We start from the raw sequence: 27685 nt of genomic DNA, 5'->3' as shown, positions 1-27685 counted from the left end.
GCAGTGGACTTCTCTTGCTACTCAGAGTGGCCTGTGGCCCAGACCAGCATCATCAGCATCTCCTGGAAGTACAGAGGGCCGGCCCCACCCTAGACCTTATCAATCAGAATCTGCACGTTAACAAGATTCCCAGGGGGTTCACATGCACATCAAAGTTTGAGAACTGGATTGTGAAATACACACTAACAACCGTCATTCTCCCCTTGCCCCAGGAACGAATAAAATAGTGAGGAGACCTGGGTTCGATGCCTGACTCCGAATATATTTCATCTCTGACTTGGGCAAGCTGTGTCCTCTCCGGAGCATCACAACATTGAGGTGTTTCTCCTGATTAAGGAGAATGGAGCTTAAACGCCCAACACCCACACAACTCTAACCCGACTTTTCTAACGATAAAGTGAGAAACAAAATCCAGGCCGCAAAGAGTGGAGCGGGGTCACTGTTTTTCACTTTATTTTAATTTATAGGAAAATTTAAATACAATTCTAGGTGGAACTTTTAAACGCTTTTTAAAAAATTATTTGAAAAAAAAAAAGCATTTAAGTCAGATCCATTTGGCTTTCCTTGCAAACTTGCCAAGCTCTTTCCATTCCGAACTGCCATCCAGGCTGAGACTCTTCTCACCAATTCACAGCTCCGGAAGACCAAGTATACAAAAAGCTGTTTAGTTGCCGGGCGTGACAGCGGCGAGGACACACCTTAGAACACCGGCCGAAAACTAGCGCCAGGAAGCAACGCCACCTAGCGCTGCAGGAACACCCTTCACCCGGGCCTCCGCCTCCTTCTGACGAAAGTAGCAGGGAGGCGGGGCTAGTATCCCGAATATGAACGGCCACGTTTTCCAAGTCTCCTAGTTCTACACCGGAGGCTAAAGACCGATGCACAAGTTTGGAAGGTACCATTCTTTTAATTTAATCAACTTATCAAAATTTGAGATATTCCTAGGAATATACATTGAAAATTAAGTCCTCAGACCACTTTACATTTATTTTCCATCATAGTGGCAAATATGAGATATATAAGTGGCGATTTGAAACAGTTATTGTGTTTCCCTTCAACTTCGGGCCTTAACTACTTGGGCTAGCTCTTACGTCACTTCCGGAGATCTATCGTCTAACTGTCCAAAAAACAGGAGCGGGTCCGGCAAGGAAGATTCGTGCGCCGACGGGGCAGCTATGGGTCGGAGGAGAGCGCCGGAGGCTGGGACCCTTGGCCGGGCTCTTATCCGCCAGCAAGTTCAGCGGAGCCGTAGCCATCGTCCCACCGACTCCTGGGTAAGACATTGTCATCTTTCCCAGTCTGTCTAGTTATGAGTCTGAAAGCTGTGAAGCTTGGGGTCAGAGGTCACAGTGAAATTTTCCAGAGGAAATGATGCCAAAATAGGGTTTCTAAGGATGAATACAGTCGTCCTCCGTTAACCGCGGGGGTCGGTTTGGGACCCCCCCCCCCAACTCCCCACGGATACCATAATGCGCAAATGTTCAAGTCCCTTAGAGCCTCCCAGGCAGATAAACAGGCCCTCCTTCTAGCAAGGCACAGGGCCCAGAGGTGGAGGTGGTGGTGATGAGGTTGCAGTGAGATCTTGAATGCCAGGATGAAAGTTTGGTCTTTGCCCTGTAAGCCCTGGAAGCGTTTGCAAGTTTCTGCACAGGAAAGACATAAAAACTATTTTTTTGTATTCATTTGTTCAAAGAATTGACCCTCCAGTAGCCGCTGGTTGGTACCAGAAATACAAAATAACTCAAATTCCTGCTTCACCCTTTTTATTTCCTAGTGGTTTCACTCAAAGCTGAACAACTTATCTGCAAAGTTTGGCGGGCCTAATAGTTCCCTGGGCCTGGGAACGACCATCGTTTTTAGGATCCTTGAAAAGCGGATGAAGTAGTTTGACTTGTGTTTGTCATTTTGACATTCATTCCCTCATGTATTTGAGAACTCACGAAGTTCTCTGTAAGAATCTGTGCAAAGTCAAAGGTGTCTCTAATTATCCATGTGCACTTCACGCCATCTAACTTCCATCTGTGTAATCTGCAGAATAAACAGCATACAGAGCTCATCAATATTCATCAGGTCAGAGTTACTCTGGACATTAGATTACGAGTAATTTTAATTGATTTTGAAGCAACTTGTTGTTAATGTACCCATTAGGAAGCAGTGGGAAGATTCGATTATGAATTCTGAAGAACTGGATTCTAATCCTTATGCTGATTTTTGCTGATTCTGTGGCCTTGGGCAAACCACCTAGCCTTTTAACCTTCAATTTTTTCACTTACTTGCACCTGTACAGAGTGTAGAGCTTAGGATGGTGTTTATCTTATCAAACTATGGGTTGTGTCTGGAAATCAGTTCAGTAGCTCGCAACTAGCCAGGTTTTTCACCCTACAGAATAGAATTCAGGAAAATACCAGTCTGTGTGGCATGTAATAAAGTAACTTTGTTTCAGGATTCCTTTGTTTCCATTTTACTATACTGAATGGTACACGGTTGTATCACTAAGTTTCTCACAGCATTTGGGTCACTATGTGAAATGTATTTCTTAGTGTGGGTCTCCATCAAAAAAATGTGACTAACAGTGGCTGCCAGGACCAGAGTATATGGTATATGGGTTCAGGTTCTTACCTCTACCACGTATTAGCTTGCCACTATAGGTAAGTTATTTTATCTAATTTAATCCTGTTTCCTCATCAGTAAAGCAGAGATACAATAAAATTTATCTTAAAAGATTTTGAAAATAAAATGAGAAAATAAATGGAGAGTAACTATCATGAGGTAAGAAAGTGCTAATTTAAATGTTAACTCTTAATGGACATATGGACACCAAGGGGGGAAAACTGCGGTGGGGTGGGGATGGTGGTGTGCTGAATTGGGCGATTGGGATTGACATGTATACACTGATGTGTATAAAACTGATGCCTAATAAGAACCTGCAGTATAAAAAAACAAACAAAACAACTAATACTAAACTTTCATTGGGTTATTTGTATGGAAACATGTTAATATAAATGTTTCAGACATTACATGAAATTTCTAAAAATCTTATATTTGTATTTGTATGGAAATATGTATGGAAATATGTTAATATAAATGTTTCAGACATTACATGAAATTTCTAAAAATCATATTTGTATTTGTATGGAAATATGTATGGAAATATGTTAATATAAATGTTTCAGACATTACATGAAATTTCTAAAAATCTTATATTTGTACTTGTATGGAAATATGTATGGAAATATGTTAATATAAATGTTTCAGACATTACATGAAATTTCTAAAAATCTTATATGTTCTGGTATAATGTTATAAGTAATAATCCTATTTATTACTTTAAAATGTATATCTCAGAAATAACTAATTTTCTTGTCAACTGCATTATTATGAACTGTCATCAAATCTTTAACCGTGGTCATTTTTAAGTCTTTGGTCATTTACAGACAGTTCTGGGTGTACTCTGATGATTTTGCAAATATGTTCCTATAAAAGGGTTTCATCTTCAAGAAATACATGGAAAAGACTCTGACAAGTACAGGTTTCTGGTAACGGACTGTACTGCTGAACTGAATGAATAAGCATTTTCAGAACTCTAATGAAAAACTGATGAACTCATAAAAGTGCTAACAAAAGATCAAGATGAAAAAAAAAAATTAATTACATGGGACTGAGTGAACTGATGAGGATGAGTATAATTTTTGTGACTTTCTGTCTGAATTTAAAAAAAAAAAAAAAAATTCCACAAGGACTCAGAGGCAAAGAATATACAAATCAATTTTCACTGCAAAGTAAAGGAGCTGTTACAGTGGAGGATTACTGGACTGAATGTCAATACTATGACATAGTATGAGTGTGTTTCATGTTTGGTAATTGCAATCATTGTTGCTTTTGTTGTGGTCATCCATGTACAATGCTTGGTGTCAGTCGATTTATCTCTTGTAAAAATAAAATACAGTGTGTGTGTGTGTGAAAAAAATAAAAATAAAAAAAAAAATAAATAAATGTTAACTCTTATTAGTATTGACTCTAAAGGGGCTGATACCACCCTCAAGACCATAGAATAGTTACTTGGGAGTTAGTTTGGCTGTTAAGAGCAGAAGAGAGCAGCTGTATTACCACCTTGTGTTTTATTCATAGTTGCACACAAGTGAACTCAATGATGGCTATGATTGGGGTCGTCTTAATCTTCAGTCCGTGACTGAACAGAGCTCCCTGGATGACTTCCTTGTCACTGCGGAACTTGCAGGAACAGAGTTTGTAGCTGGTAAGTTGTTGCTGAGTGCCTACAGCACATTTGTGTCTTTGCTGACTATATACAAATAAGTCTACTTGGAAGTGTTTTGCCGATCCTACCAAACTCATAAAGGAGCTGTCTTTAATCCAAAGGCAGATATCCCAGAAGCAGTGTGGGAAGGTCCAGGTGAACTCAACTGGGAGGTACAGAATGTGCCACACTACTTTTCAAATTAAGCTCTTAAAAACACTTCAGCTTATCCATCATCATATCAAATTCAAGAACCTCAGTCTCTCATAAGGAAAGAGACCAGTCAACATTACAGTGACAATACCAACATTTTCCAGAAAATGTTTTCTGATACCATTGTTAGAAGCAAAATCCTGGGCCTGCTGCTGTAACATAGGCAATTTGAATTGTATTTTGAAGCACTTGTTAACACATAATAGTGAATTTTTCCATGCATGTAATTTGTTTTAGTCACTGCTTTCCCTTTTTTTGTTTTTGTTTTTGTTTTTTCTAAGCACTTAGAAAACTACCTGGCACAGAGACAGCATTATAAACTACCATTTCTATTGCTCTTCTCTTATTATAAGTGTTATTATGTTGTTTAGCAAATTCATTCATTTGTTCAAAATGCTTTTATTGAGCCCCAGCTACTCTCAGGTATTGTACTGGCTCCTGAAAGTATGGTGTTGACTAAGACAAATGTTGTTTCTGCGAAATTTTGTCTAAGGTGCTATAAAAGAAGTCTGTAGCAGAGAATGGGGTCATAAAAGATGGAGTTGGTGTTCTTTTCTGTCTGAAGGAAAACGGGCCAGTCAGGGCAAGCTTTACCCTGGGGCTGAGTCTTAAATGATGAGTAGATGTTAGCAGGACAGGTGAGATGACACAGGACATTATACACAGGCAGGCAGAGCACTTGAAACTAAGATCTGAGCAGCAGTCTACTTTGTTCAGAAAACGGTTAGGAGCTTCGCCCTGTTGGTGCTTAAAGTACATGGGGACAGGATGTGATGCACAAACACGAGGGAGGAGGGCCAGGGCCAGGAGAGAATAAGGGCTTTAAAGGAGTCTTTAGAGGGATGTAAGCAAGTAGGAAACATTTTTTGAAAGATCACTGATGGATTTTGAGGAAGAAAGACTAGTTAGGAAACTATTGCTTTAGTCCAGCAAGAGAATCAGGCCAGAACTGAAATAGTAGTAGTAGAAGAATGGACAAAAGAACAGGAACAAGATTTTTAGTGGGCTAGAATAAACCAGACTTTATGGAGGGGGTGGAGTAAGTGAAGAGTGAGGAGTGTCTTTCTGCATGTTAATGAAGACCCCTAAATAGCTTCAGGGTGGGGGTTGGTCTTGTGAGCAGTGTAAGGATAATTAGAAGGTTGGAATTTTTAGCCCCACTGGGGAGAGGAGAGGAGCTGGAGATTAAGTTAACCACTAATGACCAATGACCTGAGCAGTCATACCTACATAATGAAGTTTCCATAAGCCTTTCAAAAATCGGCAAGAATTCCTCATTGAAATTAATTTCATGCCTTTTCCCCTTTTTCCTTAATAATGTAGAAGTGATAGAATTTTGTCTCAACTCTCTGTGGCCTTCAGACAGCACTTGTCTCCTGGACACACAGGGACAGGGACTTAACCTGGAGGCTAAAAGTTTCAGCTGTCTGTGAACCCCTCAGATTGCAGGCAAAATTGTACGTGTGTGTGTGTGTACATAGTGCATTTTGAATCAGGTTAAGTCCATGGTTTTTAAGCCGGTTCTCACATGGATCCCTGACCTTGCAAAGGAGAGCAAAACAATGAGAAATGCTAAGCGTTCACTGGGAACTCTTAACTTTTAAAAGATGGCACAGGCCGTACTCACTTCTTATGTTCAGCAAGTAAGAGGAAGATGTGATATTATGATATAATAAGAAATACATTTATATTTGGTCTTCATCTCTGGTTCCTTGATACAAGAGCTTCTAAAACCCTTGTAATTTCTTGAGTGGTAAGGGTGAGAGGAGTGTCTTTTGTTGTTCATAATAAGCCCCTTGCAGCCTTACTAGAGTTTATGCTAATGAGGTGACCGGTGGGCCCCTAGGTAACTTCTTTGTGGGGGCTGATTGCCACAGGAAGCAACCCTGGGATTTGAGGGTTGGGACTTTCAGAAACTCCTCCCTCAACCACTGGGGAGCGGAGACGTCCTGGAGATTGAGTTAATCACCAGTGACCAGTGATTTAATCTATGGGGCCTCCATAAAAATACGTTCAGAGATTTGGCATCTGAAGTGGGGAAGTCACTTAATAGTTAGTGTCAGAATAGAATTGAACTGTAGGACACCCAGTTGGTGTCTGGAGAGTTGGAGAACTGGTTGTTGGTGTGGGAAAACCCACACATTCGGTGTCAGAAGTGTTGGTAGTAAAAACAGTTCAGAGACAGGTGGCTGCATTATTGTGTGATTACCTCCAGCAGAACTCAGCATCATTGCTGAATGAGAACGAGAATGGATAGTTGGCTCGGTGCAGTGGGCTAAGGAATTTGATGTTTGGTCAGAGAGTGGTGGAATGGATGGACCATGTGGTTTTAGCCAAAGAGGGAAAGAAGTGAAGCTGCAAGCTGGGTGGTACACTGGGAGAAGAGGAAAGAATCAAGGGGCTGGAGACATTTACAGAGGTTGACCCAAGCAAAGTGGGAACACTGGGTGGGAGATCACCATTGGAAGGAAGAAATAATGTGAAAGAATTATCCAGTATGGGGCTAAAGGGATGTGTATTCTGACTGTAGGTTGAAGATGACATGAATGAGAATGGTGACTGAATTGGCTGTACTCTAGGTCAGGGGTCCCCAACCTAGGTACCAGTCCGCGACCTGTTAGGAACTGGGCCGCACAGCAGGAGGTGAGCGGTGGGCGAGCGAGCTAAGCTTCATCTGCGGCTCCCCATGGCTCGCATTAGCGCCTGAACCACCGTTCGCATTACCTCCTGAACCATCCCACCCCACCCCACCCCCCGCCAGTCCATGGAAAAATTGTCTTCCATGAAACTGGTCCCTGGTGCCAGAAAGGCTGGGGACTGCTGCTCTAGGTGACTGGACCGTGCAGTATTGGTGGTCCAATGAGGGTAGCAGATTGCAGTCTTTGCTTAAAGGTTAAGAGGAACATTGCTGAAGATGTCCTGTTATCCTTGGATAGGACCTCCCCTTGGCATTTTGGTAAGAAGCTTAGCTGGCTTCTCAGGTGCTTATCTCAGTGGAGTCACCTGCCCAGGAGACTAGGTGGCCATGTGTGGTACAGTAGAGGGGCCTGGAGCAACTTGAGGGGGATAGAGCCCTAGAGCAGAGGTCTCTGGTTCATACATAGACTGGATGTTTTTTTATTCCTTTGAACTCTTATATAGCTTAATTGTGGATGTTCATAAATATTTCATATAAATTATAGCTGTGTAGTAATTTACCAGTTCTAACTGGAGTGAGTCTCCTTGCTGAATCTTTGCTTCCCCCCTCACTCCCATTGGCTTACAATTATTCTCCACATGTAAAATGAGGAGATTGGTTGTAATGAATGTTTACAATCCCTTCCCACTCTTATTGCTTCTGTTTCCATGAAATGCATTTAGCATGTGGAGTTTTATAAAATCAGTACTTGAAAAAGTGGTTGATCTTTTGAAAGTTTTAGTAAAGATCTGTTCTTGTATTCTTTCTTGGGGGGTGGCTAGAAAACTTCCTTTAGAAATTATAATTAATTCAAGGCTAGGGGAATCTATCTAAATCAAGAAAGCTTAAATTCTGTTTTAGGTGCTCATATTTTTAGTTTTCTAAGTAATGACCAACATTCACTCTCTATACTTCCTCTTAAATAACAGTACTTTTTTTTTCCTACAAACAGAGAAGCTTAATATTAAATTTGTGCCTCCTGAGGCTAGAACTGGACTACTGTCTTTTGAGGAGAACCAGAGAATTAAGAAACTCCATGAAGAAAACAAACAGTTCTTGTGTATCCCAAGGAGGTGAGTTGAATAAAAATATAGGACATTAAAAGGCATAACAAGGCCACTAAATATAAAATTTTTTATTTGGTGTTCACGTTTTTCTGCTTTCTTTTCTCAGCTGCTATTATTAAATCCCAATCTCCTATATTATTTTGGTAACTCATGTGGAATTTTTTTTTCCTTTATGATTGTTGCAGACCAAAGTGGGACCAAAAAACTAGCCCAGAAGAACTCAAACAGGCAGAGAAAGATAACTTTCTAGAATGGAGACGTCAACTTGTCCGGTGAGTGTTAGCCTACAGGAAGATTTGCCTTGAAATTCTGAGTTAGGCATTTTAGTGTGCTTGCATTGCTATTTGCATTTTGAAGGCTTTGTTCTTTTAAAAGGGAAATGGTAGATTTCATCTTATAAGTGCAAATTGGTGTGTGTGCAAACCGCATTGCTTTGTGCACATGTGTCCTTGCACAAAGATGGTGAGTTGATTGCTCCATTCCTGGCCTTTTCTCCTTTTCATACCCTTCTCTAGCCATTAGTCACCCTGGAGTTGATCACTGCTCTCTGGAGCATTCTTCCAGGAAGAGATGTCTGGGAGAAATGTCACTTCGTGTGTTAAATAAACTTTCAGGGCTTAAAAAGCTTAAGTATAAAATTTGCATTTGATTTGCATATTGATTCAGCAGAAAGTATATAAAAATCACTTGACAGTTAATACTTGTGTACTTATTTTTTTAATGCAGTGAATTTGGGTGTTAAACTTCTCATTCTAAAACCAGGTTGGAAGAGGAACAAGACCTGATATTGACTCCATTTGAAAGAAATTTGGATTTTTGGCGCCAGCTCTGGAGGGTGATTGAAAGAAGGTAGGTTACCGTTTTCTTTTTGTGTAAGGAGTATGTGGTGGTGGCGGTATATTAGATTGGGAAGTTATATATGTTTGTGAGCCCAGGGAGGGGCTGAGGGGACAGGATCAAGTTATGCACAGGGCTACTGAGAATTATTATAAAACCTGAAAGTATGATGCTATATTTCTTTTTAAATATAAGGGGTTTTTGTTATTAGATAAACACATTGATAAACTTGCAAGAATGGTGACTATCTTCTGTAAGATAAGTTCTGAAGCACCTGTAGTTTTTCAGCAAATGTATATGAGTTCCTCCCGGTGATATGGAAAATATGGCTGGGAGAGGGGTAGGTGTCTGCTTGCAAAGAGCAAATATGTTAATGGGGGAGGCCAAGAAAAGGGCCAAGCACCAGGGTCATACAGTTGGATGAAACGCAATCGTTGCACTAAGGTATTAGTAAAATACAAACTGGAGTGTGATTCCTATTGTATTAGAGAGAGGGTAGTGGGCTGAGTCAGAGCAGAGGAAGGAGCAGTTAGTAGTTTTGGGAGAAATTAAGGAGTGATTTGTTTTAATTGGGCTTTGAAAACAAGAGAATGCCTTTGATAAGTTGAGACTGGGAGATTTTTTAAGTCTTTTCCATATCCTGATAGCTAAAAGGTTTTTATTTTTGTCAAAGAGTGTATGAATTATTTATAAGGATTCCATAAATGAACCTTTTTTTTTTTAACATCTTTATTGGAGTATAATTGCTTTACAATGGTGTGTTAGTTTCTGCTTTATAACAAAGTGAATCAGTTATACATATACATATATCCCCAGATCTCTTCCCTCTTGCGTCTCCCTCCCTCCCACACTCCCTATCCCACCCCTCTAGATGGTCACAAGGCACCAAGCTGATCTCCCTGTGCTATGCGGCTGCTTCCCACTAGCTATCTGTTTTACGTTTGGTAGTGTATATATGTCCATGCCACTCTCTCACTTTGTCCCAGCTTACCCTTCCCCCTCCCCGTATCCTCAAGTCCATTCTCTAGTAGGTCTGCGTCTTTATTCCCGTGCCCCTAGGTTCTTCATGACCATGTTTTGTTTGTTTGTTTGTTTTTAGATTCCATATATATGTGTTAGCATACGGTATTTGTTTTTCCCTTTCTGACTTACTTCACTCTGTATGACATACTCTAACTCCATCCACCTCATTACAAATACCTCCATTTCATTTCTTTTTATGGCTGAGTAATATTCCATTGTATATATGTGCCACATCTTCTTTATCTATTCATCTGTCGATGGACACTTAGGTTGCTTCCATGGCCTGGCTATTGTAAATAGAGCTGCAATGAACATTGTGGTACATGACTCTTTTTGAATTATGGTTTTCTCAGGGTATATGCCCAGTAGTGGGATTGCTGGGTTGTATGGTAGTTCTATTTTTAGTTTTTTAAGGAACCTCCATACTGTTCTCCATAGCGGCTGTATCAATTTACATTCCCACCAACAGTGCAAGAGGGTGCCCTTTTCTCCACACCCTCTCCAGCATTTATTGTTTGTAGATTTTTTGATGATGGCCATTCTGACTGGTGTGAGATGATATCTCATTGTAGTTTTGATTTGCATTTCTCTAATGATTAATGATGTTGAGCATTCTTTTCATGTGTTTGCTGGCAATCTGTATATCTTCTTTGGAGAAATGTCTATTTAGGTCTTCTGCCCATTTTTGGATTGGGTTGTTTGTTTTTTTGATATTGAGCTGCATGAGCTGCTTGTAAATTTTGGAGATCATAAATGAACCTTATATTTGAAATGATGCTTTTAACAAGGAGCCCTTAGGATGTGGGTTTGTTGGTTTGTTTGTTTGTTTGTTTAGTCCATAAAATATACCCAATAAGAACATTAGGAAATAGGGTGCTTTAACTGGGATTCTCGGGAAAGAATATTAGCACATTTAGCACCATTACTAAGAAAAAGGACTTGGATTAAATTTGTAGAAGTTATTTACATTTCCTTTTAGAGTGATGAAAATGATCTGGAATTAGATAGTGGTGGATGGTTGCACCACTTTGTGAATATACTAAAAACCACTGAACTGTACACTTTAAAAGATGGATCTTATGATATGTGAATTACATCTCTCTTTTTTTTTAAGTCACTTATATACCTCCCCCCCTCATCTTGCTCCCTCAGGGGCAGAGAGGGCTGTTGGCCTGGGATGTGAGGAGGTCAGAGTAGCAAGGCAAATCTCTAAGCCTGAAGAAAGGGGAAGCTTGCTCCTGATCGCGGGCTCCATGCAGGCTTGAATGGGGCTTGGGAAGACCCAGTATGGTTCTCCCAGGGAGCAGAGTGAGCTAATCTCTCCTTCAGGGCCTCATTAACATTTGGGGTATGTACTGCTGAAAATGTCTGTTTTCTTATTTCCAAAGATAAATGGTAACAATGTGAAATATTGAAACCTCACCCTTGAGGGAATGCCCCCATTTGCAGGCTTATAGTTTACTATTTAATTGTAGATTTTCTCCTACTTCCTTTATTGTCTGTCTTCCCTCTGCATTCCTTTTTTTTTTCCTACTTATTCTGGTTTCTGACTTTTACATAAGAGGCCTTCCTCCGATGTCAAGTGATGTTTGTTGTCTGTTCATATTTCAGAACAAAGCATTACAAAGCTGATTGACAGGACTTTTGTTTGGGTGGAGTTTGCCCACTGGTGAACTTCACTGTACAGTAACTGAGCAGGGATCAATTTTATTTTTTTGGAATATGCCAAGATGTCAATATCTATGGGTGTTTTCCCTAGGATCAGTCAGTTTCTTAAAGAGGAGGACTGTCTCCTGCCAGGAACAGGGCTAAAGGTGGTGGTGTAATACAAGGGAGCTGGGCATTTCCATCATTTGGGGTGTAGACTTATGTTTAATCCTCCTCTCTTCAGTACAGCACCTCTTTCCCACCTTCTCCTGTGCTTGAGGTCCCAGTTCAGGAGCCTGTCAGGTTCATTTTCTCCATGGGTTCATTTTCTCCACAGGGGCTGTGGGGTGGCGCGCGGCTGCCTGGCTGAATGGAACAGGGGCGTGGACCTAATTGCTCCCTGCTGAGAGTGATTTCAGTCCTATACCTCACCCTCGCCATGCAAGCTAGACGTGTTGCTTCTAATCCTGAGCTTTCTCGGAGCTCTGGGGCATGAACAGGCTCACTTCTCGTTGGGCTGACATTTCTTAGTTGCTGTTCTTTCTTTCTGTTTGTCCTGATGAGTTCCAGTCTTTGCTTTCATGTTTTGCAGGCTTTGAGAGGGAACAGAGGTAGCCATATGTGTTCTTCCAGGTTTAACAGCAAGGCCCTTCCCTTGCTTTTCATGCCCCTAAATAAGCAATTTGTTTCCCCAGAGTGAGCCTGTACCATTGAAACTTCTAGCTTCTAGTGGATTACAGCATTACTTGCTCTTTTACTTTTTTGTGATATTTCTCTGTTTTTATAAGAGAGAACATGTTTCTGACCCGGGGAATATAGTTTATATCACACAGAAGTGGATCTGAGTCACATAGAAACATCAATAAAGTGACTACTGCTGTGTCTTTTAATAGGAAATATTTATTGATATGTTCTGTACAGCAGATGTCTCCTGTTTGGTAGCAGGCTAGCTACGCCATCTGCCTCTTTAATTTCAAGAGTAGTTATCAGAAAAGATTTGATGTATAATATGTCATTGAAATGGCGGAAACTGCCAAGGCACAGAGGGCAGAACGCTGTATTCCAGTAAGACAAGGCGCTTCCATTGCATCAACCCTTCCTGGTACATAGCAGGCACTTTGCTAGGCATCCTAATTCAGCACACGAAGCAAGCTGCCTTAAACTTTTCTTCTTTTCTTACTGGTGTGTCTAAGCTGGTTATTCTTTCTACCTGTTTGGTAGGTAAACATAATGTGTGTGGACCTTGTAATTTTAGTTCATTAGGCTTTGTCCATTTTTTGCAGTCATTTTTACATTTACTGTTAAATCCTCACAGTTGGAAAGTGGTAGATATTACCTTAAAGAAGGAAATACTAGGACCCACTTAACTAGAGAACTTAAAAGCAATTTGTCATAAATTAGCAGGTCTGTGAGTTTCTTTGACTCACAAGATCATGCTGGAAATTTAACTATTCTGAAGGAGAATGCACTTTGTCGAAAGCTCTGCCCTAAATGGTAACCTTGATTTAATACATTTTCTTCAGTCACATAGGAGTTACCTCAGGAAAAGCTGACCAGATACGGATTTGGAGAAGACTGGTGGAAGGTGGTAGCACATCCACAGCTTGTTTCCTTCCAGTGGCGGTCACAGCTGGCCCTTAAAGCAGCTTTCCTAGCCACAGGGTCTGAAGGGAGGGAGGATTCTGCCCGAGAAGTGCAGTGTTTATTCTTACAGTGCTCAGCTGCTGTCGTCCCCACTACATTTGTGAGGGATTCGAGGGGCTTGCTGTCAGCCGCAGAAAGTTTTCATATTGCTACATCATCTTACCTGTGATGGAAGGCATTGGACTCATCATTCCTGCTTCATTATGGCAACTTAAGTTGATATTTTAATGTTTTGTATTTTTGCCATTTAAACACATTCTTGGAACTGGTGGATGATGATTTGCTACATGTACACTTATCAGCCCTAGGTTTAAATAAGATATAGGCTTTGATGGTGGCAGCTGTGAGCAGGTGATATATTAGGGGTTTTTTTTTTAATTTTTTATTTATTTATTTTATTATTATTTTTTTAATAAATTTATTTATTTTTTATTTTTGGTTGCGTTGGGTCTTCGTTGCTGCATGCGGGCTTCTCATTGCGGTGGCTTCTCTTGTTGCAGAGCACGGGCTCTAGGCTCACGGGCTCAGTACTTGTGACGCACAGGCTCAGTTGCTCCGTGGCATGTGGGATCTTCCCGGCCCAGGGCTCGAACTCATGTCGCCTGCATTGGCAGGCAGATTCTTAACCACTGCGCCACCAGGGAAGCCCATGTTAGGGGTTTTTGAGGCCTTACTTAACACAAGTGTAAACTAGGCACTGAGTGTACAGTAGACCTCACCTTGGATTGAAGTCTTTGGAATACTCTTTGATCTCTCCAGGAGAGTTTACTAGAAGATACAGGTAAAAGTTTTAACAATGAAACATCATCAGAGACTACAAGCTCTGATCCAGAGTGCTTGCGTTCTCATTCCAGCTCCCTCACTTAGTAGCTGGTGACCTTGAACAAGCCACTTAGCTGTTCTAAACTTCAGTCTCTTCGCATATAAACTGGGGATAATTGTACCTTAAAAAGGTAAATATATCAGTGCTTAATATGTGGAAAGTGTTTGCTACTATTTCCTTTCACTTCACAGTGATAGGTGTATCTCACAATTGTTTTTCAGTGATATCGTGGTCCAGATAGTAGATGCTCGAAATCCACTCCTATTTAGGTGTGAGGATTTGGTAAGTAAAATGTGACATGATTCAAACTTTAAGTCCTTGGGCAGCAGTGGGAGGACAGCATCACCGATAGCAGTGACCCTAGGCAGGCCTTTGCACCCTCCTCTAGCTTTGTTTAATCTGGCCTCCTGCTCCTCCCAAGGTCAGGAGCTTGCATTTTGGGACTGTTTAGACAGGTGTTTTCTTCAAACAGTTGTTTCCATCTGCAGCAAGGCACAAACACTTGAACTTTCTACTTTTAGAAGCCACTTTGTTAATAGGCATTTGCCAGTGTTTCTCATTTTTTAAGAGACTCTAGTTGAAATAGCATTTTGCTTACTTTAGCGTATGCCTAGTCCCTTCACTTACCCATCCCACTAAGCTTTCTCTTCTCACACCGTAGTTATTACCTCCTGTGGTATTTTACAAATGAAGTAAGTGTGTAAAACACCACAGGGGGTAATCATTAAGGTGTGAGGATCACAAGAAATAGTGATACAGGCTTTCAATTAATAAGACACTGAACACACATGAAGTATTCCTATTTTTGTTTGAGGACCAGAGTAGGAATAGTACTGATTATTTTAAAATCCACTGGTGAATAACAATCTTAATGGGGAAGCTCTTATTAATTCAGCTTTCATACTTCTGGTGTATTTCCTAATGGAGAGCTGTGCTTGGGAATTAATTTAATCACTGGGTCTTGTTTTCCTTTTAGACTTCAAAAATAGTTTTTTATATTAATAGGTAAGATTATTATTAGCTATCATCACTTGGCTTGAAGATAGTCCCTGCTGGCTTACAAATCTAGTTATACAGTTCTTTAACTTTGCTTAAAAGAAATAATTCAGGATTATTAAAGAGAGGAACTGTATAATTTAAAGAAATAAGAACGTGTTATACTTAAACTGGGCAGGAAAGCATTTCTTTTTACCCTTCCCAGTTTCTTATGTGAAGAGTTATTTTTTCTAAGTATAGATGACCTAACTTCTTTTCAGAGCTTTCTGAAAGGATCCATAGAATGTATCATGATTAAAAATCTTTAAATTAGGAATGATTTAAAACTGGGGGCAGGGCTTCCCTGGTGACGCAGTGGTTGAGAGTCTGCCTGCCGATGCAGGGGACATGGGTTCGAGCCCTGGTCTGGGAAGATCCCACATGCCGCGGAGCAGCTGGGCCCATGAGCCACAATTACTGAGCCTGCGCGTCTGGAGCCTGTGCTCCACAACAAGAGAGGCCGCGATAGTGAGAGGCCCGCGCACCGCGATGAAGAGTGGCCCCTGCTTGCCGCAACTAGAGAAAGCGCTCGCACAGAAACGAAGACCCAACACAGCCATAAATGAAATAAATAAATAAATTTAAAAAAAAAAAAAAAAGCTTCCTTACCTACAGTAACTCTGTTTCATCCCTTCACAGATCTGTGCTGGGAACAAGCCAGCACTTGATAAATGCAACCTGGAACTAATAGGATGCGGGACAGACTTGGGGTAAAGCAAGTTGTGTAAACATAGTCCTTGACCACCACTGTTAAAAAAAAAAAAACAAAAAAAAACTGGGGGCAGTAAAAACTTTTCATAGCTGGGGACCTTCAGTATAATTAGCCTAATTTTTCCCCTTTTGGAGAAATATCTAAATATCTTTATCTTGCATAGGAATGTTATGTGAAAGCAATTGATGACAACAAGGAGAATGTTATTCTGATAAATAAGGCTGACTTGCTGACTACCGAGCAGCGGAGTGCCTGGGCCGAGTTCTTCGAAAAGGAAAATGTGAAAGTCATTTTCTGGTCGGCTTTGTCTGAAGCCATTCAACTGATTGGTGACTCTAAGGTAACCTGGGAGACTTTTTCAGGTTGGGTTTCAAGGAGGAGGATTTTGGCTTCTGTTAAGTGTGCTCTGGTTTTTTTTTTTTTTTTTTTTTTTATTGTTGATGTGTGGGGTTTTGTTTCTTTTTTCCCTAAGTGCTGTGATAGTCGGGTGATCTATAGAAAAGTGAGTCACAAGGTTGCTTTCTCTGGTTTTTAAATAGTCTGCTATCCCAGGGGTCTATGATGCACACTGGTAGTAGCTATAATTTTTAATTTTTTTAAATTTGAGGCAGAAAATTGTATAGGAAGTTTCATACTGACCTTGTATGTAATTGCTTTTTTTTTTTTTTTTTAAAGAATTGTTTCTTTTTTTTTTTTTTTTTAATTTTATTTATTTATTTATTTTTGACTGTGTTGGGTTTTCATTTCTGTGCGTGGGCTTTCTCTAGTTGCGGCGAGCGGGGGCCACTCTTCATCACAGTGCGCGGCCTCTCACTGTCGCGGCCTCTCTTGTTGCGGAGCACAAGCTCCAGACGCACAGGCTCAGTAGTTGTGGCTCACGGGCCTAGTTGCTCCGAGGCATGTGGGATCTTCCCAGACCAGGGCTCGAACCCGTGTTCCCTGCATTGGCAGGCAGATTCTCAACCACTGTGCCACCAGGGAAGCCCTGTAATTGCTTTTAAGAGAAGTCAGAACAAAAAGTCAGATACAACTGAATGTAGTAACTTCTCTGGACTTGATTAGACTCTCTTTTGACTTTGTTTTGAAAACAAAGAAATGAAGTAGTCCTAAATTAAGATATACCATGTTATTTTCTGTATCTTTTAATCCACTTTTTACAGAAACAGTTTAGGAGTTATTTTCTAGTAAAAATTAATGATAACCAACTATGAAAAGAAATTAGTAATAGAATCTTAGAGCTGGAAGAGACTTAAAGTCATATCTTTTCCTATCCACCTCCTTTCCTCTCACCTCTATTTATCAACTATTTGCTGACTGGTTAGTGTGCTGAGCTGGGTGCTATGAATACAGCACCCTCCCTTGGTGAGCTCACAAGTTAGCGAGCTCTAACTCTGTGAAGGAGTTCTTCCCTCCACCTCCCTGGCAGTCGCATGCTGTCTCTGTGACTACTTTAAATGGCAGACACCAGGTGTCTCATTCCTTTTTATCTCCAAGGTTAGAAAGTTCTTCAGTCCAGTGAAGCTAAGTCAGCTTCCCTACCTTTGCTCTGAGGCCTCTTCCTCTCTGCCTCTGTTCTCTCTTCTGCAGAAGATACATTGTCTGCTTTCCTGCTCCTTATAGACATGACCTCCGGAGCACTCCTCACCCTGAGCGCCTGCCTGCCTGTGTCAGACACCTAAAATGGGTGGCAGCTGGTTGAGTACAGTATTCCAGGTGTGGTTTGCCCAGGACATGTCCTCTTATTTCTTGTGATCAGGATACTCCCAGTAATTCAGAGTTTTTGTTAATTCACCCCCTTTCAAAGGAGCTTATGCTCTTGGCCCATTGAACCTGTGAAAAACCACATCCCTCAAATATTTAAAAGACAAGACTTACTAAGCAGATCTCATCCTATCTTTACATGTGGCAAAAGGTATTCATTGTGGTTTTAGCTCAGCTTAGGATCATGCTGTTCCTCTTAGATATTAGTGATTTGGGAACAAGGTAGAATCATTTTGCGTGTGTCATTTGCTTTCCTCTTCTTCCAGCTTTGAATCATCTGCAGATTTTGTATTGGCCCTTCTATATATTCTTTCTGGTCATTGATAACGCTGTTGAGTAGACCGGAGCCAAGGATAGAGCTCTGTGACCTTTTGTGGACTTAAGAAGCGCTCAGTACCAAGCGTTTTAGTGTGATGCATACAGATGTATTTGAAAGGCTATAACAATAGTTATTCTGTTATTACTGTTAATAAAAACTAACCCATAGAAAACTTATTCTTAGCCAGGCACTACTATTCTGAGTACTTTATGTGTTTTATTCATTTCATCTTTTACATCTGTGGTATTCCCTGACCTATCAACCAAGGAGTAGATTGCAAAGGGAAGTGGGATTTGTTTGCACCATCTGTTCTCAGGGAACCCTTGTTGCCTCCCGTTGCTGTCAGGGGAGGAACTGTTTGGAGGAATTTCCTAACTTGAGGAATTGTTTCCCTGTCAGACTCTGGATTAACAGTGCATGATTTATGGAAGATATTCTTTCTTCCTTTTTAAAAGTTGAACCCTATTTATTCCTCCCAGGTCTTCTGAAATCTGTTATTCATGGTTTTCCAAGTCAAGTAACCAGCTACCATTGTGATATATCTAATCACATCTGTCATTTGAGTATCAAACATGAACTTATTAAAAATAGATACTTGCTGTTTTCTCACCTATCTGAAGTTTGGTTCTTTCTCTATGGTTGCTTAACCTTTCTTATTTTAAAAAAATAGGACATTTTTTTGAATTGAGTACTTTGGTTTTCTCTTGGCCATCTCTTAAATTGCACTGTGTTCCCCCAAAAGACTGACTTTTCCCTTCTTTCTTTCTATTTTTGATGTAACTACTGCAAAGTCCTTTTGTTGCCTTTATCATTTTTCCTGAACCAAAACTGCTTCTAGCCTTAGTTTTCCTGATACACATTCATGTTCAGTTTACATTCTTGTGTTCTGCAGAAGAGCACACAGTGACTTCTTTACATTTATTGCTCATTTATCATAGAAATTGCTTCCAATTCCATATTTCTTTTTGAGTTGCCAGGAATGACAATGAAATCATACCTTTTTTCCCTGACATTTTTTTTTAGTATCTCCTTCCCTAAAATGTGGGATGCCTGTTTAACTGAGTCCATCATGCCCTCTCCTGTGGCGGCTACTCATTGTAATGCTAGATTATTTGTAAATGATAGGTTTCCATCACTTCTAAATCTGAATCAGTTCTCCCTTGTTGACACTGATTGGTAATACTATAAATTGCCATATTTCTGCTTTGTTATCCATAGGAATTCAGAAGGATTAACACACCCATGAATCGTAAATGATTTTTACCTTTCTCTTTCCAAAGGAAATCGTTGGTTGGTGAATAATTTCCATACGTAGAGTTGAGTTTTATTGCTCTCATACTTCACACACACAGACCTATGCTCCATGGTGCTATGATTTATTAAAGGCAGTTATAAAAGAATAGCAGTTTGCTTAACTATGCAAACCACTGTCTTTGAAAATGCAAATATACAGTGAAGCTCACATTACAAATTATACCCTTCTTGCTTTGTGCAGAGAAGAGAATGTTAAATGTTTTATCGTTCATGAGAAATGCTTTGTTTTATTCTACAGCCCATTGCAAAAAAAATGTACTGCCAAGGAGTTCAGCTTGATACAGGTTTTTCTAAACCCTTGCTTTCTTTTAATAGGTAAAAGAGTTATCTATTAGAAAAGTAATACATGTTTTTTGTACAGAGTTCAAATAATACAAAAATGTGTAAAGTGAAGGTCCACCACTCCAGAGGACACCACTGTTGATAGTTTGGTTATATCCTCATGCTATCTTCTCCCTCTATTCACCTTTTTCTTTCTCCTTCATAACTTTCCTTGTCCTCTGCTCATCTTAGATAACCAACTCTGAATGTTGTTCACCAGAGTGAAGAGTGCAGTTGTTACACACTTCTGAACTTTTGTGGTTTCTGTTATTTCATCAGGAAGAAGTAAACGGAGACAGTGGAGAAGCCATCACAGCTGAGTTTGAAAACTCCAGCTGTGACGAAGCTGGAATTCTACACGAAGAGACTGAACATCTTTCACTTAATGAAGTTGCCAGGAGTGATGAAGATGACAGCGAGTATGAGGACTGTCGGGAGGAGGAGGAGGAGGATTGGCAGACGTGTTCAGAAGAGGGCAGCAGCCCTGACGAGGAGGCCTGTGGCCAGGATTGGCAGGAAAGCTGCATTGTGGATTCTGAGGCTCAAGGAAGGAAAACCCCACAGAAGAGGCAAATACGCAACTTTAGCCACCTGGTATCAAAGCAGGAATTACTGGAGATCTTTAAGCAGCTACACTCTGGAAAGAAGGTGAAGAGTGGACAACTTACTGTTGGACTGGTAAGATGAAATATGTCATAAAATTGTTCCGTGAGGGTCTGTATTCCCCATCCTTTGGTAGCTACACTGGAACCTCAGAGATCAGTCAGGCCCTGGCATCATAGGGAACATTGATGCCCTCTTGTTGCCCAAGGGCATCCTGGGAGCAGGCTGGGTGACAGGCAAAACCCAACTCAAAGAATGAACTTTTTCAAGGCTTATACTGGTTACACCACTGTTCATATTAATTATCTTCTACAGTCTCCCAGTTCATCCCTACCTGTCACGTCACTTCCAAGAGATACTAGAATGAGAGCTTTCAGGGCTGTCTTCAGACTTACAGTCCAACGTTCTTACCTTTAGATAGGCTTTTTAGATAGGGCAGGCTTTCGGCATCCTGTGATCCTTGCCAACTTATACTGTAAACATTCCTTCTGACACCCTTCTAGGTGGGCTACCCAAACGTTGGGAAGAGTTCGACAATCAACACCATCATGGGCAACAAGAAGGTGTCTGTGTCTGCCACGCCCGGTCACACCAAGCATTTTCAGGTATTTCTGCAGCATCGGCCTCTGTATTTCCTTCTCCGCCAGTTCCTCCCTCTGGGTGTTTTCTGGAGTTCTTTGCCACTCGTGTGCTGCTCTCCTTTCCCTTCCAGTGCTGTATGCCCAGCATAAACCTCTTACTTGTCTTTCAGACTCTCTATGTGGAACCTGGCCTCTGCTTATGTGACTGCCCAGGCCTGGTGATGCCATCCTTTGTCTCTACCAAAGCCGAGATGATTTGCAGTGGAATCCTCCCGATTGACCAGATGAGAGATCACCTCCCACCTATATCACTAATATCCTTTGTGCTGTGCCAAAATTCTGGTTGTTATGTGTATATTAGGGCTTAAGAAAAGTCTGGGTAATAGACAGGGGAGGAAAAACTAATCACTCCTTACATAGTTGTAAGGATTAGAAACAAAGACTCGGTGCTTTATGTCTGAATTAGGGTCATCTCACAAATCTATAGTGTATTTACATAAAAATGTGTCATCTTTAAGGTCTGTTTCAGAGATCATATTTTAATATTTTTAAAGGATACATTTGGAAGTGATCATTGTGCATAAGGCTTTGTTTAAAAGAGGGGAGAAAAGTCTTTTAAATTAACGAGTAATCGTACTACTTTGGAGAGGTGAAAAGTTTTTTTGTCACAGATGTGCTGAAATACCATGTTCTTAGAAGACACCATGGGGAGGAGGAGGGGGTCAGTTCAAAGAAACGGATTCCTTGACAATCTTACGTTTGCCAGAATATTCCAAGACGTGTTTTAGAAGCTACGTACGGCATTGACATCATAAAACCTAGAGAAGATGAAGATCCCCAGCGACCTCCAACATCAGAAGAACTGTTGACGGCTTATGGATGTGAGTTGTGATTTATTTTAAAACATGAACAAAAAATAACAGTATAGCTACTAAGAGAAATACTCTGCAAAGGTACAAGTTCAGAATTTTTCCTTAGCATTTGTCATGTCATCTTTCAGGCTTGATATTTTTGTTGTCCTGTTGGTCTTGCCCACCAAGTGGCCTCCAGGTAGCTGACTTGGTCCAGCAGTAAAGGAGGGAGAGCCGGCCACTGCCTGAGTGGTATTTTACTTCAGTGTTAAGTGCTTTTTAGAGTTAGAGAAGGAGATGCTCTGTATCCTAGAGTTAGAGAAGGAGATGCTCTGTATCCTTTGCCTCTTCCCCAGGTCTTCATCATAGAAATCAAGTGCCTGGGAGACACATCTTCTCAGGCTCTCTCAGGCCCTTTCCTATAGGAGGCCTAGGACCCAAGTGTAGACACAGGGCTTCTGATCTAAGGCTATGTTGGCTTTTTGTTTTTCTGCATGGGAATTATCTTTGTCATTTCTCCAGTTCATTGTGATTTATTTACCTTAAACACAAACTTTAAAGGTAATCTGGAAAGACGCGTATCTACCTAAAGAAAAAGCGGTGTTAAAAAAATTTCCATGCGTGTGTGGCTTGCCTTGTAAGGAATTGCCCCCAGCCGGGAAGGAGTTCAGGTTATTTGCGTATTTACTGGCAGAGAAAGGTGATTTGATATAAACCACAGTTATATGGTTAAAATCAGAGCTTGAATTTACTTTAGTTGAGCGACTTTAAAGAGGATGAATACTAAGCACTTGTTACAAGACTGCTATAGTCACAAAATCATAGGACAAGAAGGGGCCTTAAAGATTCCCCCACCTCTCATCCCCCTTTTCATAAGACAAATAATCTGAAATCAGAGCATGAAATGACTTGCCCAAGGTGGTGTCTGGTCAGAGGCATAGCCTCAGTGAGAACCCAGATTTCCTAATCTAGACCTCTCCAGTGTGCTAACCTGAAAGATGGGAAAGGTAGACTTTGTACTAAACTTTGCATCTGGTTTGATTTCCAGATAAAACTGAAAGGAATGTGAGTCTTTTAAGATTTTTCATCTGATTCTCTCTGATGAAATCAAAGAGAGTGAGGGCAAAACCAGTTTATAAAAACAGATGATTAAACATTCTTAATGTATTAGTGAAATTCAACATCTCTCCATATATTTGTTAGCCATTTTGTCTTCTGAGAATCACTTTTTTCTATGCATCATTTGTTTTTGTCGTAATGATTTGTAGGAGTTCTTTGTTACCTGTGCTGCAGATGTTTTTCCCAGTTTTTATTTATGGTTTCTTTAGCCCTGTAGAAGTTAATGACTTTAATAAACAATGTTTTTTTTGTTTCTTAGGGGGGTTTTTTTGGCTGCATTGGGTCTTTGCTGCTGCGCGCAGGCTTTTCTCTGGTTGAGGCGAGCGGGGGCTACTCTTCGTTGTGGTGCGCGGGCTTCTCGTTGCAGTGGCTTCTCTTGTGGAGCACGGGCTCTAGGTGCACGGTCTTCAGTAGTTGCAGCGCACAGGCTCAGTAGTTGTGGCTCATGGGCTCTAGAGCACAGGCTCAGTAGTTGTAGCGCATGGGCTTAGTTGCTCCGCGGCGTGTGGGATCTTCTGGGACCAGGGCTCAAACCCATGTACCCTGCATTGGCAGGTGGATTCTTAACCACTGCGCCACCAGGGAAGCCCAGCAATGTTTTTCCTTCTTAGTTTTGTTGGGTTCAGTGTTTTACTTGGGAAAAACTATTTTACTGTAATCCTTTTTTTTTTTTTTTTTTTTTAAATCTTAGGGGTTTTTTTCCCGTTTTCCTAAATGTATTTTTGTGTACGGTTCTAACCATTGATACTTTCTTCTAAACTGAAGGAGCCAACATACAGCTAGTATGGGAGGGAACTGAGTTTTGAACCTGTCAGCCAAAGCTTGTGTTTTTGCCCACTGTGCTCGGCTACTCCCTTCTAATTGAGTTAGTATTAAAGGAATCTTCGTTGTATGTTTGGGAAACTGAAAAAGGTGTAGACATATCATTAAATAAGAAAACTTGCTCTATTGCTTTGGATTTTGCTAATAATATTGACGACATAGCATTGTACAAGTAGCCTCCTTGAATCAATAATTAAAATCAGAGAGATAGAAGAAATGACTGGAGTAGAGAGAGATTGAATGTGTCACAGCATGTTGCTAGGTGGTTGTCAGAAGATCAGATGTAACAATATAGTCTATTCTGGATTATCAGATGTTTTTGTAATGCTAACCAAAATATTTTCTACATTATTAATTGATTTGTTTTTTTTTTTAAGTTAAATAAGAATGCACAGTGTAATAACAGAAAAGGCTAGATTTCCATCACCTCAGTTGTCTTTGTTGTGATGTTTTCTAACTTAGGTTTTGCAAAATTCATTTCTCCTCACAGGTATGCGAGGATTCATGACAGCACATGGACAGCCAGACCAACCTCGATCTGCACGCTACATCCTGAAGGATTATGTCAATGTAAGTGAACCCTGCTTCTTGTTCCTCTGGAATAAGTAGGTCTTCTTTCTCCACAGCGTATGTTTAGAGTAATGGCAACCAGCTGGGTTATAAAGGAGATATCTTCTCATTGATATTGTGACATAACTGGAATTATATTCTTGATCCAGGAGAGCTAACATCATATAAATCATAGAAGTGATTGACATAATATGAAAGAGATGAAGATCTCTGAATACCTCTTCGCAGTGAAGGTGATAAATTTATGTCTCCAGTTTTTCCATCTCCTCCAGCCCTTGGGTGTTTCTACTGCAGCTATATCACAATATTCCTTGTAGTGTAGCTGTTTATATACCTGTCTTCCAACACTTGTCCAGTAACAATAATAATCATAGCTAACATTTATTCAAAGCTAGGCCTGCTAGGAATAGTTCTAAATGTTTTACGTTTGTCATCTCATTAAAAATATGTAAGTCTGTGCAAGTATTATTCTCCTATTACAAGTGAGGACATGCTAAGTTTTGGGTTTTCTTCATCAGTAAAATAGGAATTAATAGTACCTATCTCATGAGATTACTATGGGAAATAAATGAGAACAGTGTATGTGTGTGGAGACACACACACACACACACACACACACACACACACCACTAAGCTCAGCGCCTGGCACATAATTAGCCCCAGTAGTTTTTATTTATTAAGCTACTTCTTTCTACAAAAAAGCATTCCAGGGGCTTAATTGGTTGTGAGGATTTCACTTTATTCCCTCCTCTTCTCAATACACCATCAGCGGAGCTTGGAGCATAGAAATAAAAGAAGGCAGCCATATTCTCTTTTTTTAAAATTCAGGAGGAAAACAGTTAATAGAATATTTGTATAGATGAATTATTTATTCATCTACCATTTGTAAAACTATGGAGGGTGGGGGAGATGAGGTAAAAACAACCACAGTTTTTAGAGTGTTTATGGTGGAAAGAGGAAACTTGGCACCCAGTGGACAGCAGCAGCAGGCCCAGTGTCCCCATTAGTACAGCCACACTGTCCCACTACGTCCTGGCTTTGGTTTTGGAAAATATTCTCCTAAGTATAATCATATACATGTACTGAAGAGTACGGTAAACAAGGTCAAAGGGGGCACAGGGAAGATTTCATTCTTGTGTGGGAGCTGTGGGAAGAGGTAGGCCTCTAGAACACTAAGGATCATCATCAGGGTGTAAGTTGGGACTCTCCAGTTGCAGTGACCAAAACTCAGCTCAGCTGTCAAAAGGCCGAAAGTTCCATCAGAGTGTGCACGGTGGAGAGGCCTCCCCTGTGGACGCTCACACAGATGGCCCTGAGGATGTGCAGTTACCATGCATGTTGTCTTTGCAGGGTAAACTCCTGTACTGTCATCCTCCTCCTGGAAGAGATCCTGTGACCTTTCAGTATCAACACCAGCGACTCCTAGAGAAAAAAGCGAATGGTGGGGAAATCAAAATGCAGCCGCGCAGAAATAAAAAAGCAAATCAGATTGAAAATGTAGTGGACAAAACTTTTTTCCATCAGGTAAGTTTTAAAGTTTTTCTTTAACTTCTGATCCAGTACATTTTGTATAACAGCTTTATTGAAATAACATTCGCATACCATAAAATTCACGCTTTTAAAATATACGGTTCAGTAGGTTATAGGATATTTGCAGTTATGTAACCATCACCACTCACTCCAAAAAGAAACCCTGTACCCATTAGCATTCACTCTCCACTCCCCTCTGCCCCAGCCCCTGCCAACCACTAATCTACTTTCTCTATATAAAGATTTGTCTATTCTGGATGTTTCATGTAAATGAAATCATATGCTCTGTGGTCCTTTGTGACTGGCTTCTTTAGCCTAATGGCTTCAAGGTTCACCCATGTATCAGTACTATATTCCTTTTTATTGCCAAATAATATTCCATTGAATGGATGGACCACATTTTGTTTATCCATTTATCAGTTGTTGGACATTTGGGTTGTTTCCACTTTTTGTCTGTTATGAATAATGCTGCTATGAACATTCATGTGCAAGTGTTTGTGTGGACATATATTTCATTTCTCTCGGGTATATACATTAGGAGTGGGATTGCTGGGTCATGTGGGAACTCTAAGTTTAACAGTTGAGGTACTGCCAAACTTTCCAGAAGTGGCTGGACCATTTTACATCCCCACCAGCAATGTGTGAGGGTTCTAATTTCTTCACATCCTTGCTAAACTACAGAAAGGAAGTGATATTTAAGCTGGAATTTGAGGAACAAATAAAAATGTGTCAGTTGGAAGAAGCGGTGAGGGCCAGATTTCCAGGCAGAAGGAGTAGCATGAACAAAGGCAAAAAGTTGTGAGAGTGGATTTTTTCAGTAAAGAGCCCATGTTGTAGGTGGCCTTGTGTGCCATGTGAGGGAATATGAACTTGATTCCCCAGGCCACAGGCGGCCATCAGAGATCTGTGAGGACAGGACTAGAGAGATACAGAATAGAGAACTCTGATAGAAATGTGCACACTGGATTTGAGGAGTCTTGCAGTGGTCCAGTGAAAGCTGATGAACACCTGGGTTAGAGCAGTGGGGATAGAGAAGAGGGGGAAAGATGTACAAAGTTCTTGAGAGTGGAATCCACAGAACTTAGGGCCTGGCTGTATGTGATAGATAAGGAAGACAGAGTGTGTGCCATCTTCAGGGCTGGGCAGATTCTTATACCACTAGCCGAAATAAAGAATGGAGAGTCAGCTTCTAACTAACTTTGGGTTGCGGCCGGTTGAAGTTTGATATCGAGATAGAGATTTCCAGAAAATAGCTGGTATTGAGTCTAGTTATAGATGTTGTTTGAAGCCATGGACTAAACAAAGTTGAGGACAAAGAGAATGAAGTGAAGACAGAACGCTGAGAAGCTTATTTAAGGAATGGGGAGAGAAAGAGGACCAGTGAGAGATGGAAGTCCACTCTCTTGGAGTTCTCCATAAGCAATCCTGTGTATATCCTGTAAAGGAGACTGCTGACATCACCAATAATATTTTCTCTTATTTCCTAGGAAAATGTGAGAGCTTTGACCAAAGGAGTCCAGGCTGTGATGGGCTACAAGCCTGGGAGTGGCCTGGTGACGGCAGCTACTGTGAGCTCTGAGACGGGGGCTGGGAAGCCCTGGAAAAAACATGGTAACAGAAATAAAAAAGAGAAAAGTCGTAGACTCTATAAGCACCTGGATACGTGAACTTGGGCTGCAACAGAAGTAGCATCTGCACTGTGCATCTGTGGTGCTATAGGGTGGACCCTGCCCTTGTGATTCACACCCAACAGCTGATATCAAGACCGAGGGGCTCCTCAGAGCACCAACTCCAATTAACAGGGTCGTCTTGGAGCCCCAGAAACCTGCTCCTGTAGGAGGCTGAATCTGAGATGAGGGAACGAATGATGTATGTTTATTTGTGTAAACATATATACAAATGCATAGTAATTTGTAAACTGGGAATTTCTTGAAGAGATAGTAAAATTAAATTGCCACTTA

The 27685-nt window shown here is 40.8% G+C and overlaps 1 protein-coding gene across 1 annotated transcript; it reads left to right on the top strand.

Moving 5' to 3' along the window:
- Positions 1–1116: 1116 nt before the first annotated feature.
- LSG1 (large 60S subunit nuclear export GTPase 1) lies at positions 1117–27685 on the top strand. Its single transcript, XM_059920795.1, has 14 exons — positions 1117–1274; positions 4129–4255; positions 8098–8218; positions 8398–8484; positions 8975–9061; positions 14408–14468; positions 16097–16273; positions 19928–20326; positions 20755–20856; positions 21003–21146; positions 21590–21713; positions 24115–24194; positions 25545–25718; positions 27212–27685. Exons 1-14 carry the CDS (start codon positions 1176–1178, stop codon positions 27389–27391), a joined length of 1962 nt encoding a protein of 653 aa, XP_059776778.1. The 5' UTR covers positions 1117–1175; the 3' UTR covers positions 27392–27685.

The sequence above is a fragment of the Balaenoptera ricei genome, chromosome 4 (assembly GCF_028023285.1).
Source record: "Balaenoptera ricei isolate mBalRic1 chromosome 4, mBalRic1.hap2, whole genome shotgun sequence".
Classification (NCBI taxonomy): domain Eukaryota; kingdom Metazoa; phylum Chordata; class Mammalia; order Artiodactyla; family Balaenopteridae; genus Balaenoptera; species Balaenoptera ricei.
Note: the sequence above shows the minus strand (reverse complement) of the source record. Positions and strands in the feature narration are given on the sequence as shown.

Bases quoted from the DNA above. Each gene is read 5' to 3' on its own strand.
- LSG1 (XM_059920795.1), top strand. From the start codon at position 1,176: ATGGGTCGGAGGAGAGCGCCGGAGGCTGGGACCCTTGGCCGGGCTCTT. The intron at 21,714-24,114 runs GTGAGTTGTGAT...TTCTCCTCACAG, and splicing joins ACTGTTGACGGCTTATGGAT to GTATGCGAGGATTCATGACA. The intron at 24,195-25,544 runs GTAAGTGAACCC...TTGTCTTTGCAG, and splicing joins TCCTGAAGGATTATGTCAAT to GGTAAACTCCTGTACTGTCA.